Here is a 15099-nt window from a genome sequence, read left to right on the forward strand (position 1 = left end):
GTCTGTTCATGTCCTTTGCCCACTTTTTGATGGGGTTGTTTTTTTCTTGTAAAGTTGTTTGAGTTCACTGTAGATTCTGGATATTAGCCCTTTGTCAGATGAGTAGGTTGCGAAAATTTTCTCCCATTTTGTAGGTTGCCTATTCACTCTGATGGTAGTTTCTTTTGCTGTGCAGAAGCTCTTTAGTTTAATTAGATCCTATTTGTCAATTTTGGCTTTTGTTGCCAATGCTTTTGGTGTTTTAGACATGAAGTCCTTGCCCATGCCTGTGTCCTGAAGGGTATTGCCTAGGTTTTCTTCTAGGGTTTTTATGGTTTTAGGTCTAACATGTAAGTCTTTAATCCATCTTGAATTAATTTTTGTATAAGGTGTAAGGAAGGGATCCAGTTGCAGCTTTCTACATATGGCTAGCCAGTTTTCCCAGCACCATTTATTAAATAGGGGATCCTTTCCCCATTGCTTGTTTTTGTCAGGTTTGTCAAAGATCAGATAGTTGTAGATATGCACCATTATTTCTGCGGGCTCTGTTCTGTTCCATTGATCTATATCTCTGTTTTGGTACCAGTACCATGCTGTTTTAGTACCAGTACCATGCTGTTTTAGTTACTGTAGCCTTGTAGTATAGTTTGAAGGCAAGTAGCGTGATGCCTCCAGCTTTGTTCTTTTGGCTTAGGATTGACTTGGCGATGCAGGCTCTTTTTTGGTTCCATATGAACTTTAAAGTAGTTTTTTCCAATTCTGTGAAGAAAGTCATTGGTAGCTTGATGGGGATGGCATTGAATCTATAAATTACCTTGGACATTATGGCCATTTTCACGATATTGTTTCTTCCTACCCATGAGCATGGAATGTTCTTCCATTTGTTTGTATCCTCTTTTATTTCGTTGAGCAGTGGTTTGTAGTTCTCCTTGAAGAGGTCCTTCACATCCCTTTTAAGTTGGATTCCTAGGTATTTTATTCTCTTTGAAGCAATTGTGAATGGGAGTTCACTCATGATTTGGCTCTTTGTTTGTCTGTTATTGGTGTACAAGAATGCTTGTGATTTTTTACATTGATTTTGTATCCTGAGACTTTGCTGAAGTTGTTTATCAGCTTAAGGAGATTTTGGGCTGAGACAATGGGGTTTTCTATATATACAATCATGTCATCTGCAAACCGGGATAATTTGACTTTCTCTTTTCCTAATTGAATGCCCTTTATTTCCTTCTCCTGCCTGATTGCCCTGGCCAGAACTTCCAGCACTATGTTGAATAGGAGTGGTGAGAGAAGGCATCCCTGTCTTGTGCCAGTTTTCAAAGGGAATGCTTCCAGTTTTTGCCCATTCAGTATGACATTGGCTGTGGGTTTGTCATAGATAGCTCTTATTATTTTGGGATACGTCCCATCAATACCTAATTTACTGAGAGTTTTTAGCATGAAGGGTTGTTGAATTTTGTCAAAGGCCTTTTCTGCATCTATTGAGATAATCATGTGGTTTTTGTCTTTGGTTCTGTTTATATGCTGGATTACATTTATTGATTTGCATATATTGAACCAGCCTTGCATCCCAGGGATGAAGCCCACTTGATTATGGTGGATAAGCTTTTTGATGTGCTGCTGGATTCGGTTTGCCAGTATTTTATTGAGGATTTTTGCATCAATGTTCATCAGGGATATTGGTCTGAAATTCTCTTTTTTGGTTGTGTCTCTGCCAGGCTTTGGTATCAGGATGCTGCTGGCCTCATAAAATGTGTTAGGGAGGATTCCCTCTTTTTATATTGATTGGAATAGTTTCAGAAGGAATGGTACCAGTTCCTCCTTGTACCTCTGGTAGAATTCGGCTGTGAATCCATCAGGTCCTGGACTCTTTTTGGTTGGTAAGCTGTTGATTATTGCCACAATTTCAGAGCCTGTTATTGGTCTATTCAGAGATTCAACTTCTTCCTGGTTTAGTCTGGGGAGGGTGTATTTGTCAAGGAATTTATCCATTTCTTCTAGATTTTCTAGTTTATTTGCATAGAGGTGTTTGTAGTATTCTCTGATGGTAGTTTGTATTTCGGTGGGATCGGTGGTGATATCCCCTTTATCGTTTTTTATTGCGTCTGCTTGATCCTTCTCTCTTTTCTTCTTTATTAGTCTTGCTAGCAGTCTATCAATTTTGTTGATCTTTTCAAAAAACCAGCTCCTGGATTCATCAATTTTTTGAAGGGTTTTTTTGTGTCTCTATTTCCTTCAGTTCTGCTCTGATTTTAGTTATTTCTTGCCTTCTGCTAGCTTTTGAATGTGTTTGCTCTTGCTTTTCTAGTTCTTTTAATTGTGATGTTAGGGTGTCAATTTTGGATCTTTCCTGCTTTCTCTTGTGGGTATTTAGTGCTATAAATTTCCCTCTACACACTGCTTTGAATGTGTCCCAGAGATTCTGGTATGTTGTGTTTTTGTTCTCGTTGGTGTCAAGCAACATCTTTATTTCTGCCTTCATTTTGTTATGTACCCAGTCAGAAGCAGGTTGTTCAGTTTCCATGCAGTTGAGCGGTTTTGAATGAGTTTCTTAATCCTGAGTTCTAGTTTGATTGCACTGTGGTCTGACAGACAGTTTGTTATAATTTCTGTTCTTTTACATTTGCTGAGGAGAGCTTTACTTCCAACTGTGTGGTCAATTTTGGAATAGGTTTGATGTGGTGCTGAAAAAAATGTATGTTCTGTTGATTTGGGGTGGAGAGTTCTGTAGATGTCTATTAGGTCTGCTTGGTGCAGAGCTGAGTTCAATTCCTGGATATCCTTGTTAACTTTCTGTCTCGTTGATCTGTCTGATGTTGACAGTGGGGTGTTAAAATCTCCCATTATTATTGTGTGGGAGTCTAAGTCTCTTAGTAGGTCACTCAGGACTTGCTTTATGAATCTGGATGCTCCTGTATTGGGTGCATATTTATTTAGGATAGTTAGCTCTTCTTGTTGAATTGATCCCTTTACCATTATGTAATGGCCTTCTTTGTCTCTTTTGATCTTTGTTGGTTTAAAGTCTATTTTATCAGAGACTAGGATTGCAACCCCTGCCTTTTTCTGTTTTCCATTTGCTTGGTAGATCTTCCTCCATCCCTTTATTTTGAGTCTATGTGTGTCTCTGCATGTGAGATGGGTTTCCTGAATACAGCACACTGATGAGTCTTGACTCCTTATCCAATTTGCCAGTCTTTGTCTTTTAATTGGAGCATTTAGCCCATTTACATTTAAAGTTAATATTGTTATGTGTGAATTTGATCCTCTCATTATGATGTTAGCTAGTTATTCTGCTCATTAGTTGATGCAGTTTCTTCCTGGCCTCGATGGCCTTTACAATTTGTCATGTTTTTGCAGGGGCTGGTCCATGTTCCTTTCCATGTTTAGTGCTTCCTTCAGGAGCTCTTTTAGGGCAGGCCTGGTGGTGACAAAATCTCTCAGCATTTGCTTGTCTGTGAAGTATTTTATTTCTCCTTCACTTATGAAGCTTAGTTTGGCTGGGTATGAAATTCTGGGTTGAAAATTCTTTTCTTTAAGAATGTTGAATATTGGCCCCCACTCTCTTCTGGCTTGTAGAGTTTCCGCTGAGAGATCTGCTGTTAGTCTGATGAGCTTCCCTTTTTGGGTAACCCGACCTTTCTCTCTGGCCGCACTTAACATTTTTTCCTTCATTTCAACTTTGGTGAATCTGACAATTATGTGTCTTGGAGTTGCTCTTCTCGAGGAGTATCTTTGTGGCATTCTCTGTATTTCCTGAGTCTGAATGTTGGCCTGCCTTGCTAGATTGGGGAAGTTCTCCTGGATAATATCTTGCAGAGTTTTTTCCAAGTTGGTTCCATTCTCCCTGTCACTTTCAGGTACACCAATCAGACATAGGTTTGGTGTTTTCACATAGTCCCATATTTCTTGGAGGTTTTGTTTGTTTCTTTTTATTCTTTTCTTCTCTAATCTGCCCTTGTTGCTTCATTTCATTCATTTCATCTTCCATCACTGATCCTTTCTTCCAGTTGATCGCAACGGCTACTGAGGCTTCTGCATTCTTCATGTAGTTCTCGAAACTTGGCTTTCAGCTCCATCAGCTCCTTCAAGCACTTCTCTGCATTGGTTATTTTAGTTATACATTTGTCTAATTTTTTTTCAAAGTTTTTAACTTCTTTGCCATTGGTTTGAATTTCCTCCTGTGGCTCGGAGTAGTTTGATCTTCTGAAGCCTTCTTCTCTCAACTCGTCAAAGTCATTCTCCATCCAGCTTTGTTCCGTTGCTGGTGAGGAACTGCATTCCTTTGGAGGAGGAGAGGTGCTCTGCTTTTTAGAGTTTCCAGTTTTTCTGCTCTGTTTTCTCTCCATCTTTGTAGTTTTTTCTACTTTTGGTCTTTGATGATGGTGATGTACAGATCGGTTTTTGGTGTGGGTATCCTTTCTGTTTGTTAGTTTTCCTTCTAACAGACAGGACCCTGAGCTGCATGTCTGTTGGAGTTTGCTACAGGTCCACTCCAGACCATTTGGCTGCGTGTCAGCAGCGGTGGCTCCAGAACAGCAGATTTTCGTGAACCGCAAATTCAGCTGTCTGATCGTTCCTCTGGAAGTTTTGTCTCAGAGCAGTACCTGGCCGAATGAGGTGTCAGTCTGTCCCTACTGGTGGGTGCCTCCCAGTTAGGCTGCTCGGGGGTGAGGGACCCACTTTAGGAGGCAGTCTGTCCGTTCTCAGGTCTCCAGCTGCGTGCTGGGAGAACCACTACTCTCTTCAAAGCTGTCAGACTGGGACATTTAAGTCTGCAGAGGTTACTGCTGACTTTTTGTTTGTCTGTGCCCTGCCCCCAGAGGTGGAGCCTATAGAGGCAGGCAGGCCTCCCTGAGCTGTGGTAGGCTCCACCCAGTTTGAGCTTCCTGGCTGCTTTGTTTACCTAAGCAAGCCTGGGCAATGGTTGGCTCCCCTCCCCCAGCCTCGCTGCGGCCTTGCAGTTTGATCTCAGACTGCTGTGCTAGCAATCAGCGAGACTCCGTGGGCATAGGACCCTCTGAGCCAGGTGCGGGACACAATCTCCTGGTGTGCCATTTTCCAAGCCCACTGGAAAAGCGCAGTATTAGGATGGGAGTGACCCGATTTTCCAGGTGCCATCTGTCACCCCTTTCTTTGACTAGGAAAGGGAACTCCCTGACCTCTTGCACTTCCCGAGTGAGGCAATGCCACGCCCTGCTTTGGCTTGTGCACGGTGCGCTGCACTGACTGTCCTGCACCCACTGTTTGGCACTCCCTAGTGAGATGAATCCGGTACCTCAGATGGAAATGCAGAAATCACCTTTCTTCTGCATCCCTCATGCTGGGAGCTGTAGACCGGAGCTTTTCCTATTCGGCCATCTTGGCTCCACCCGGATTTATGAGAATTATTATAAAAGTCTCCAAAACAGGATATGGAACAATAAAATAAATATTTTTGGTAACAAAATTAAATTATATAAATCTGTATATATTGGTCTTGTATCACAAGTATAAACCATATTGCTCTACTCAATGACGTAAGTACTATTGTTCTTCTCTATTGTCTGGGCTTTGAAGTTTTTCTGTTCACTGTAAAGGACATCCAAGAAACATTCTTGATTGCGAAACTCTGTGTAATTAATTACGTTAGGTCAACTGATAATGATATAGGAACAGTTTTCACTGCTCTATTACGGCTTTGATCCTAAAGATCTGAATGTATAGGGTACTGCTGACATCCATTTTTTTCATCTCAAAGGTCCGCATTTGCTCTGTGTCCACTAGATAGTGGAATCATCCTTTAAGTATGCATGATCCTTTGGAGAACAAATGGGTGTATGCTGTCAGTTAGCAGAACACTGTTTTTTTTTATGGTAATCATGGGTGAGGGTAGACGTAGAAGTTCGACTTTCTGCAATGAACGATTACTTGGAATTTAACTGGGAATTATTTACTAAACACACAAAACTTTCCATGGCACCGAATCATATGGCAGACGTACCCAGCATGCAACACCAAATCTGTTTACAGAAACCCATAATACCCTCTTCAAAGTAATCAGGCTTTTTTGATGTGGGAATGTTTATGAGACCAAATATTTTCCACTTTGAATATTGTTTTGGCTTTTATTGTTTAGACTTAGTCATTCTTTGGGAAACTACAAAGGTCATAAAATATGTTTTCAAAAATTTGTAATTTTGAAAAAAATTGTTTTTAGAGAGTTTGGTTAGCTTACTTGGCAGACTCATTAGAGAGTGGCGGTAAGCTTGTTTTACTTAGATATATGTAAATGAAATGCAATATTAAACACCCACCTTCTGGTACAGATTTTTTTGTCAATACAAAATGCACGTATTTTCAGGGTACATTTGGTAATTTGATCCATTCACATCATGTGTAAAAATAAAATCGGGGTAATCAGGATATTCACCACCTTGAATATTTATCTTTTCTTTGTGCTAGGAACATTTTAGTTATGCTCTTCTAGCTATTTTGAAATGAACAATAGATTGTTAACTATTGTCACCCTACTGATGTATTGAACAGTAGGTTTTATTTCTATCTAACAGTATGTTCGCACCCAGATCTTTTCTTTTCTTTTTTTTTTTTCTGGATAAGAGAAGCTACTTTCTGCATGAAAATGAAGAGAACCATCCTCTAACTTAAGGAGGGTACTGCCATGGAAATTTTTAATGAGAGAATTCCTTTGAACAGTGCATTTGTTAGCTATTACTACATAACCCAACATTTATTATCTCACGGTTTCTTTGGGTCCTCAAGCTCTGGGTCTCCATCAAGGATGCAACCATCTCAAAGCTTTCCTGGAAATTTTCCCAAGTAGCTCACTCACCTGGCTGTTGAAATAATTCAGTTCCTCATGGGTTATTGCACTGTGGCCTCAGTTCACGATTTCATGAGCTCCTGGCTGGAGGCTTGCCTCTGTTCTTTGCACAGAGTGTCTGGAAACATCATAGAATGCAAGAGAGAACCAGAAGATGGAAGTCACAGTCTTTTGTAACATCAGCAACTGACATCCCATCCGCTTTGCTGTATTGGGTTCACCAGAGGCAAATCACTATGCTCTTCCCACACTCAGGGGAGGTGACTACACAAGGGTTATCATTGGGGACTATATCAAATGCTGCCTACCACAGTAATACTGGAGTGCTGATATTGTAAGCTAAGTATTTCTTGCTACTCACCCCCGTGAAGATTAAGGGGTTTATAGGGTAAATAGGGCTAGACATGTTTAAATATTTAAAAAATACAAATTATATACATGTATCTATCCATACACACGTGTATATATATGTATATGCTTTTTTATTGCATGTAGAGTGATAATATCTGGAAGAGGGCATAGGGTGTTAGAAAGGCAAAACTTATTTTTACATTATCTGTAAAATTGTTTTTAAAGAGCTTGATTTGGATCAGATCCATATCAAACCCATTAGTGCAATTATATCATTTTCTTTTTTTTTTTTTTGGAGACGGAGTCTCGCTCTGTCACCCAGGCTGGAGTGCAGTGGCGCGATCTCGGCTCACTGCAAGCTCTGCCTCCCGGGTTCACGCCATTCTCCTGCCTCAGCCTCTCCAAGTTGCTGGGACTACGGGCGCCCGCCACCACGCCCGGCTAATTTTTTTTTTGTATTTTTAGTATAGACGGGGTTTCACCGTGGTCTCGATCTCCTGACCTCGTGATCCGCCCGCCTCGGCCTCCCAAAGTGCTGGGATTACAAGCGTGAGCCACCGCGCCCGCAATTATATCATTTTCTAATTTTTATTAAAGAGAGGGAAATTGCATGTAAGTGAAAAAAATGTGGATGTAATATTGAAATGGGCATCTTCAGCTATAGCTTTAAGTTCTTGTTCTTCAGTAACCTTGTGGCCATTCTCAAGTTACTAAAATTTGTCTTTCTCTATTTAATTATAAAATGGCCATATTCTTTGAGATACCAACCTTAAATTTTTTAAAAATCTAATAAAATGAATATTTTGTTTAGTAGTGTGTTCTTATATACATTCCTAAAAGATCTCATTCTGTAGTGGTTATATTTCAGATGGTACAACCTAAAATTTTCTGTTTTAGAGTTGCTTTCAAATCTTTCTTTTTTTATGTGAATGTGAACTCAAGATTTTATTTTATTCATAATAAAACAAATGATGACACTTAGGGCTGGGTGCCGTGGCTCACGCCTATAATCCCAACACTTTGGGAAGCTGAGGCTTGCAGATCACCTGAGGTCAGGGGTTTGAGACCAATCTGGCCAACATTGTGAAACCCCATCTCTACTAGAAATACAAAAATTAGCCAATTGTGGTGGGGAGCACCTGTAATCCCAGCTACTGGGGAGGCTGAAGCAAGACAATCACTTGAATCCCCGGGAAGTAGAGGCTGCAGTGAGCCGAGATTGCCACTGCCCTCCAGCCTGGGCAACACAGGGAGACTCCTCTCAAAAAAAAAAAAAAAAAAAAAAAAAAAAAGACACTTAGAACGGTATCACTTGGCCGTCTCTTCTTATCTCCTTCCAGTTCAAAATGCTTGCATCTTTTGATAGCTAGCATTCTCTTAGATCTGCATTTGGGCTGGGCTTAATGCACTAAGCCTTAGCACAATCTTCTTTGTAGTTTTAGCTTTTTTCTGGATAATTGGCTTAGTCCGCCCACCAGAGCCACCCTGCTGTCATAACACCACTTTCCCTGGGCATACAGAGAATCCTTGCCCTTCTTGCCCTGTGTCACTTTGTGGGGTTGGTGCTTGCCACACTTCTCACAGAAAATTTGGTGGGTTTTAGGAATGTTCACCACGTTTGTGGGAGTGCTATTGGCATGGAAAGACTCAAATCTTTCTATTCATTCTAAGTCCAAACATCCAGCTTATTTTCTGAGTGCCCAATGTCATTATGTACAACATAATGTGTCGGCTGCTAAGGGTTAGTAGGAACTTCCAACAAGGTTTCAGTCCTCAAGGAATTCATACACCTGGAGATGATATCCTTCAAAATTACACAGGCATACATATGAAGAATGGGTGATATACACTTATTCTCTACCTTGTTCTACCAAATTTTTAAGATGAATTAGCCAAAGATAGCCTTCTTTGATAAGGGTGGGACACACAGTAGTATAGGAGGAGTTGAGAGGAGGACGGCTAATGTTCACCCTGCCTGCCATGCTCTCTCACCTGGTGCAGGGCAGCTTCTGTGTGTCATAAAGGGAGGTTCCATAGAGTCACCATAATTTAGAAGATCATTATGAAGTGAGAAAATTAAATGCATTATCTTGAAATTATGAAATTACAGACTGCAATTTTTTTTTACCTGATGTATTGCTTTTCCAACTCATGTATTTGAAAGGAGATTCAGTATAGAACACTGCAAAATCAATGAAAGTAGCGTGAAGTATGTAAATAGAGGAGATGGGAGCTTTACTTACAACAAATATTAAACCGGCAAAAATAGAGGTTTAAGTTATTTTTAAAAAATTATCCCTTATCCTTTGTTTTTGTGAGACTTCCTCACTATCCCAATTCATGTCATAACAAAAGGAATTATTTTTGACACTTTATGAGTTTTATGTTTTAATTAGAGCATTATATTAGTGGGGGTGCATAGGTAGGCTATATTATTTTGATTCAGGTTGGTGAAGTCAGTGTTACAAAATAATTGCTAGAAAATGGTGGTGTCACAATTGAGAAAGTAGAGATGCATACAGTAAAAGCATGTAATACAAAAGGTGTTGTGTTTCAGAGGTTGTAGAAAGGTATTTCCAGGGGATAGTTATATAGTAAGTCAAGAGGAATAGAAACAAAAGGAAGGCAATTTGACAAGTGGAATCCTACTGGTAGTCTTCAGGGAAAACATGTTGTGGACTTACAGAAAACATTGATGTACTTCATTGAGATTCATCTGATTTCCTATAACTGTTTACTCAGTAAAACTCCTGCTCTATTACTTATATCAATGAAAAATTTAAAATGGGATTTGATTTTATTCTTTGTCCAGTTTCTGATATTTTGAGTAATGAAATAGTGAAGAAATAATGGCATGACAAATAGTCTAAAAGAATACACTGAATAATTAGGCTTTGCAAAATTGAGGGTTTTCTAATGTACATGGCATTATTTTAGTGCATTGAAATAAAATGTGTGTATCCTGCTTGCAGCAGTTTTATGTAGACTTTCCTTGAATAATACATGAGTGAGGGAGATATCTTTCTGTTTGTTTTCACTTTATGCAACACTAATTATCCAAACTGCATAAGCAGCTGTACAAGGAACTGTGAAATTGCAGTGTTTAACAGAATCGGTTGGAGAGCATCACGTTCATGCTGGAGGACTTGAAAGCATCAAGGGTAGGAAATGAAACTAGATAGGAGAAATGTGAAGTCAACCTAATTTTAAAGATTTGACATTCTAAGTCAATGACAATAAGTCTGAATCTTTTGAAACATTTGCGGCGCATTGCCTAATAGATGCTGTATATCATTTTAGAGCAAAGGTAAGTGATTTCCAAAATCAGGAGCTATCTGTCCAAGAATGATTTTCCAGGAATGAGAGTGGAAGAGTGGTAGAATTGGGTCATATGCAAAATTCCTTACTTTCTTTCCCACTCAGTAAAAAGAATAGTTTGCAAAATTAGGCATGTGTTTATAGTCTCTGAGAATCCTATCAATGTTTCTGATTTTGATCACAATGGAAATATGAAAGGGTTTCTGATTTTGATCACAATGGAAATATGAAAGGACTTTCTTCATGGAGAATCAGAAAGGTGTGTAATGTTTGGCTTTGGTTTTGTTTATAGAAAATAGCAAGATTTATTAGTTTTTCATCCATCTCATTACTCACCTTTGACAACTGGTAAGGAAGTATACTTTAATTAAGATTCAAACTTCCTCTTACTGAATGGAAAGTGACAACGTACTAATGCTGTTTAGAAATGAGTTGGTTTAATAATAAACACATCTACAGTAATTCCTTTTAGACTCTGGATTTTAATGGACAGGAAAAACAGATGTGTTACACAGACACTATTCATGATTATTATGCTTTTGTCATTGTTTATATGTATGTTTGTAATCACTGTATCATTCTAAAACACTTTGTAAGGAGGAACATAAAGAGCGTTCAAAAAGAGTACCACAGAGAATTTGCCACTTTTTTCAGCTAAAATTGTACCTTGTAATCTTTTCATTTTTACTATGTTCCTTTTTAAAAAAAGCTTCAGAATTTGTACTTATGGCTCAAAAGTTTCTAAGTCACAATAAAAATAATTAGGCCACAGATCTTATGTACAGACAAATCTTTCAAAAGTGGGGTTCAGAAACACAAGAAACTAAAAGTTCACTATTGAACATACTACTTTTTTTTGTTTACCAAAAATACTTTTGTATTAGAAGTATTGAAGTTAGGACACAAGGAAAGGAAGTTTAATTTTGTTCATAGGCTTGCAAGCTGAAATCAGCACAATATAAAATGTATTAAAATATGGACCACTAAACTATATATTACCTACTGGTATGTATTTACATCATTGATTTGAGCCAACCTTATGCTCCATTCTTACTATAAAGTAACGTAACAAAAAATAATATTTTGACCCTCCAGTGGGGATATGCTTTTGTGAAAATATACCAGTCACTAAATCTTAAGCCACATATAGTTTTTTAATGTATGAAGGTATGCATTTGTGGTTTTATAATACACCTATCTGCATTATACTATTTATTTCTAATTGCCTTTCAGTGAAGAGTCAGGTCATTTCTTGCTTATCTACTGGTTAGGTATCTTGGATTCTGACTTGATCTGTTTGGTTTTTAATTTTAAGTAGGAATAGTATGTTTTATTAAATATTACTAGGATTTAAATTTAATTGTGCCATATTCCACCTTAACTCTCTTATCCCTTTATTAAATTTCTGGCTTCGTATTTAAGATGTTTTGATGATATTAAAGGATTTCAGCTCTTTAGGGAGGGTGGTCTTTTTTTTTCTTTTATAGTTTAAGAAGGTCCAGCATTAGCACAGACTTGCTTGTAATTTTCTCACTGTAATAAGAGGAAATAAGCCAAAGCCCCTAGATAAGAAGTTGCTCAAATCTAGTTACTCACTTCCCAGTTCTAGCCCATGGAGAAAGGAATAAGCATGATCCCTGAGTCTGACTTTTTAGATGAAAATGGTTGCATAAGGTTTCTAAAATATGTTGATTATAGAGCAAACTTTAAAACATGCAATGGCAAATCTTTCTGAACTTTGGTAGCAATTTCAATAATGAAGGCATTGTATTTAGCCTAAAAATTACCAGTTTAAGCAACTATATAAACACAACTGCTGTGTGGGGGGGTAATTTTTAATAAGTGACCTGGCCAATATAATTTCAGAGTCTCATTCATATTTTCTACAGTTGTACCTTCTGTATCATAATTTCAGTTTTTCTAATAAACTGAGAACACCAGGCTTTGCCAGCAACATCATGAGAACTTGGATTTTCTTCACCAGTAACTTTCTCAAGTCATGTAAATCAGGGTTACATCAGGTTAATTGGGTGTTAAAAATGCATGCCTTTTGTTATTTAGAGTTTAATTATCTCCTCAGGCATGTGAGGTTAGCTGAGCAATAGCAAATGTGGCCCTTGTTGTAAATTCAAGAACATAAGTAATGGTGAATAGCTGTTTTGCCTTCTGCTGCCTGTGGGACAGTTGTTTGCAAGCCACTGTCTTGCCAAGTGCTGTGTATATTGCATTGAGATTACAGATCTTTTCAGCTGGTCTGTATTTGGGGCTTAATAAGAAAGCATATGTGCTAAGAATTGTGGAGACATATCTCTTCTAGGTCTTTGAATTATGAATTCTCTAATGTAAAATATACAGTAAAGAAAAATAGTACGAATCCAAAAAGTTACCAAGTTATGATTTTTAAAAGATCTTAGGAAAGTCACAGAAGTTACTACATTTGATTCTACTGTTACAGATGGCTTGGCTTTAACAAAGCTTATGAAGACAGGGGACTGTATTTCTATGACTTTTCAGTTTTACTTGGTGCTAAACTTGAATGAATTATCTCAAAATTCTGTAGTTTGACTCAAAATTCCAAAGTTTGACTTAGGTATGGTGGCTAAATGATTGCTAACTCTGTGCCTTCTCAGTTTTTTTTTTTTTTTAATTTTGTATAAATTTAAGGGAGAACAAGTGCAATTTTGTTACATGCATATGTTGTGTAGTGGTGAAGTCTTGGCTTTTAGTGTATCTACCATCTGAATAGTGTACATTGTACCCATTATGTCATTTCTCATCAATTTCCCCCTTACCCCCCTTCCCCGCTTCCAAGTCTCCAATGTCTGTCATTCCCCTCTTTGTTTGTGTGTACACGTTATTTAGCTCCCACTAATAACTGAAAACTTGGTATTTGAGTGTCTGTTTGAGTTGTTTCACTTAAGATAATGGCCTCCGGTCCCACTCATGTTGCTGCAAAATCTCAGAATTTTAATTGGTTTATATTATTGGATATTAATTTGATTCAGATTAACCTTTCCTCAATTCAGTTGTCATATGGTTTTCTGATGCTTATGACATTGTAGATGGAAGTGTGTAAAAAATTTTTGTCCAACATGCCGAATTCATTTAAAAATTTAAAAGGGAAAATGTAGACTAACACGTGTAAATTGCAAAATTATAACTTACGTGACTAGATTGATAATTTTTAATGAGCTAAGAAATACATGTTCACCATAGTTTGCTAAATAACATAGAAGTGCAACTTTCTAATTTCATCTCAAATTTTTAACCAATATCCTTAAAATTTCGAATATAGTGATCTTTGTTTTTGTAACATGAATTAATACATATGTCAAATCTTTATGTAGATTTGTTGCTATATGGATTCCAGTATTTTGTTTCCTGAATAAAATTTTATGATGATTTAAAATGCAGCCATGCATGTCAGTTTCAGCTAAATTTACCGGAGGAGGATCAAGGCAGAGTGGTTTTTAAGCCAGTTGAATTAATTGATGAGCTAATTGGTTTATCAGTTGGGACTTTTTAATGGCAAATGTCAGAAACACAACACAGAGTGGTTTAAAAATATAACTGAAAAAATTCTAAGATAATGGCTTCAGGCTTTGTCAAACCCAGATGGTAAAAGGGCAATTTCCTCTCTCATCAGTCTCTTCCTCATCCCTATCTATACCCAATAATTTGGTTCTTTATTCTCAGGAGGTTTTCTAAGTACTATCAAGCATATACTATATAATATACTGCTCCCACTTTATATTTTATGTTTTGTAAACTCAGTGGAAAGAGAATGCCTCTATCCCAATATTTTCACTAAAAACCATAGTTCTAACTCTCATTAAGCCTGTTGTAAAACATATCTTCATTTTCAGATTCAAGTACTGTGGCCCATGTTCTATCAATCAGGCCTAGTTAACTTGGCCACACCTGGAACCGGGTCAGCTCCACCCAAACTTCATGAACGAGAATAAGGGTGGAGTGCATTCCCCACAGGATGGGGAACAGATGCTGGATACGCCCAAACAATAGGTCATTATGTTTATTATTTTTGGCAGCTTTCCTCTTTAGCAAATGAGTAAGATAAAGACACTAAAGATTTATGTCCAAATTATATAAAATGTGGATATTTGTTTACTATTAACTGTGGAATTATAAAGGGTCAGATTTTCATGGGACCTTAAAGTACAGCTAGATAAGACCCTTAAAATATTGCCAACCTAGTTATTTTTAACCACTTGTGAAATACACTGTAAGTTACATACATTAAAAATAATTCTAAAATTTGGGATTTATTTTAATAAAAATAACTAATAGTAATACCCATTTGTCTCATCTTTGTTCCAGTATATTCCCTAGGCAAGGAAGGAAAGGGTAGGTCACATCATAGATATCATTTCTTATTTTTGTTGCATTAGGAGGAATTGGGCTGAGAACTACTACTCTACCATATCTGTCAGCCTTGACAAAATTGTCTTTTTCACAAAAAATAGTTTGTTTATACTGTTTTCATCATAATGCTTAGCTTTGGCTTCCTTTGTCATATTGGTGTCTTTCCAGATGTGCTTCCGTTTGTATTGAGCATGAAATGACCTGCCCATCTTTCACTCAAGTATTCCCTGTCATTCTTCATGCTTTTTCTC

The 15099-nt window shown here is 37.7% G+C and overlaps 1 protein-coding gene and 1 long non-coding RNA gene across 4 annotated transcripts in view; one reads left to right on the forward strand and one right to left on the reverse strand.

Annotated features, from left to right (window-relative positions):
- Positions 1 to 6923, reverse strand: part of LOC129479440 (uncharacterized) — a 60868-nt gene extending 53945 nt beyond the window's left edge. For both annotated transcript variants that reach the window (XR_008656679.2, XR_008656680.2), the window contains exon 1: positions 6806 to 6923. This is a non-coding gene — a long non-coding RNA (uncharacterized lncRNA). The remainder of the gene's footprint in view (positions 1 to 6805) is intronic.
- The window catches only part of CRPPA (CDP-L-ribitol pyrophosphorylase A), a 336452-nt gene that overhangs the window by 203992 nt on the left and 117361 nt on the right, over positions 1 to 15099 (forward strand). Inside the window, exon 10 of one of the 2 annotated variants that reach the window (XM_063637045.1) lies at positions 6736 to 8122. The exons of the other annotated variant lie outside the window; for it this stretch is intronic. Within the exon in view, the coding sequence (XP_063493115.1) occupies positions 6736 to 6816 (81 nt within the window). The 3' untranslated portion in view covers positions 6817 to 8122. Of the gene's footprint in view, positions 1 to 6735; positions 8123 to 15099 lie in introns of those variants that run through there. 2 annotated transcript variants of the gene reach the window in all.

The sequence above is a fragment of the Symphalangus syndactylus genome, chromosome 3 (assembly GCF_028878055.3).
Source record: "Symphalangus syndactylus isolate Jambi chromosome 3, NHGRI_mSymSyn1-v2.1_pri, whole genome shotgun sequence".
Classification (NCBI taxonomy): Eukaryota; Metazoa; Chordata; class Mammalia; order Primates; family Hylobatidae; genus Symphalangus; species Symphalangus syndactylus.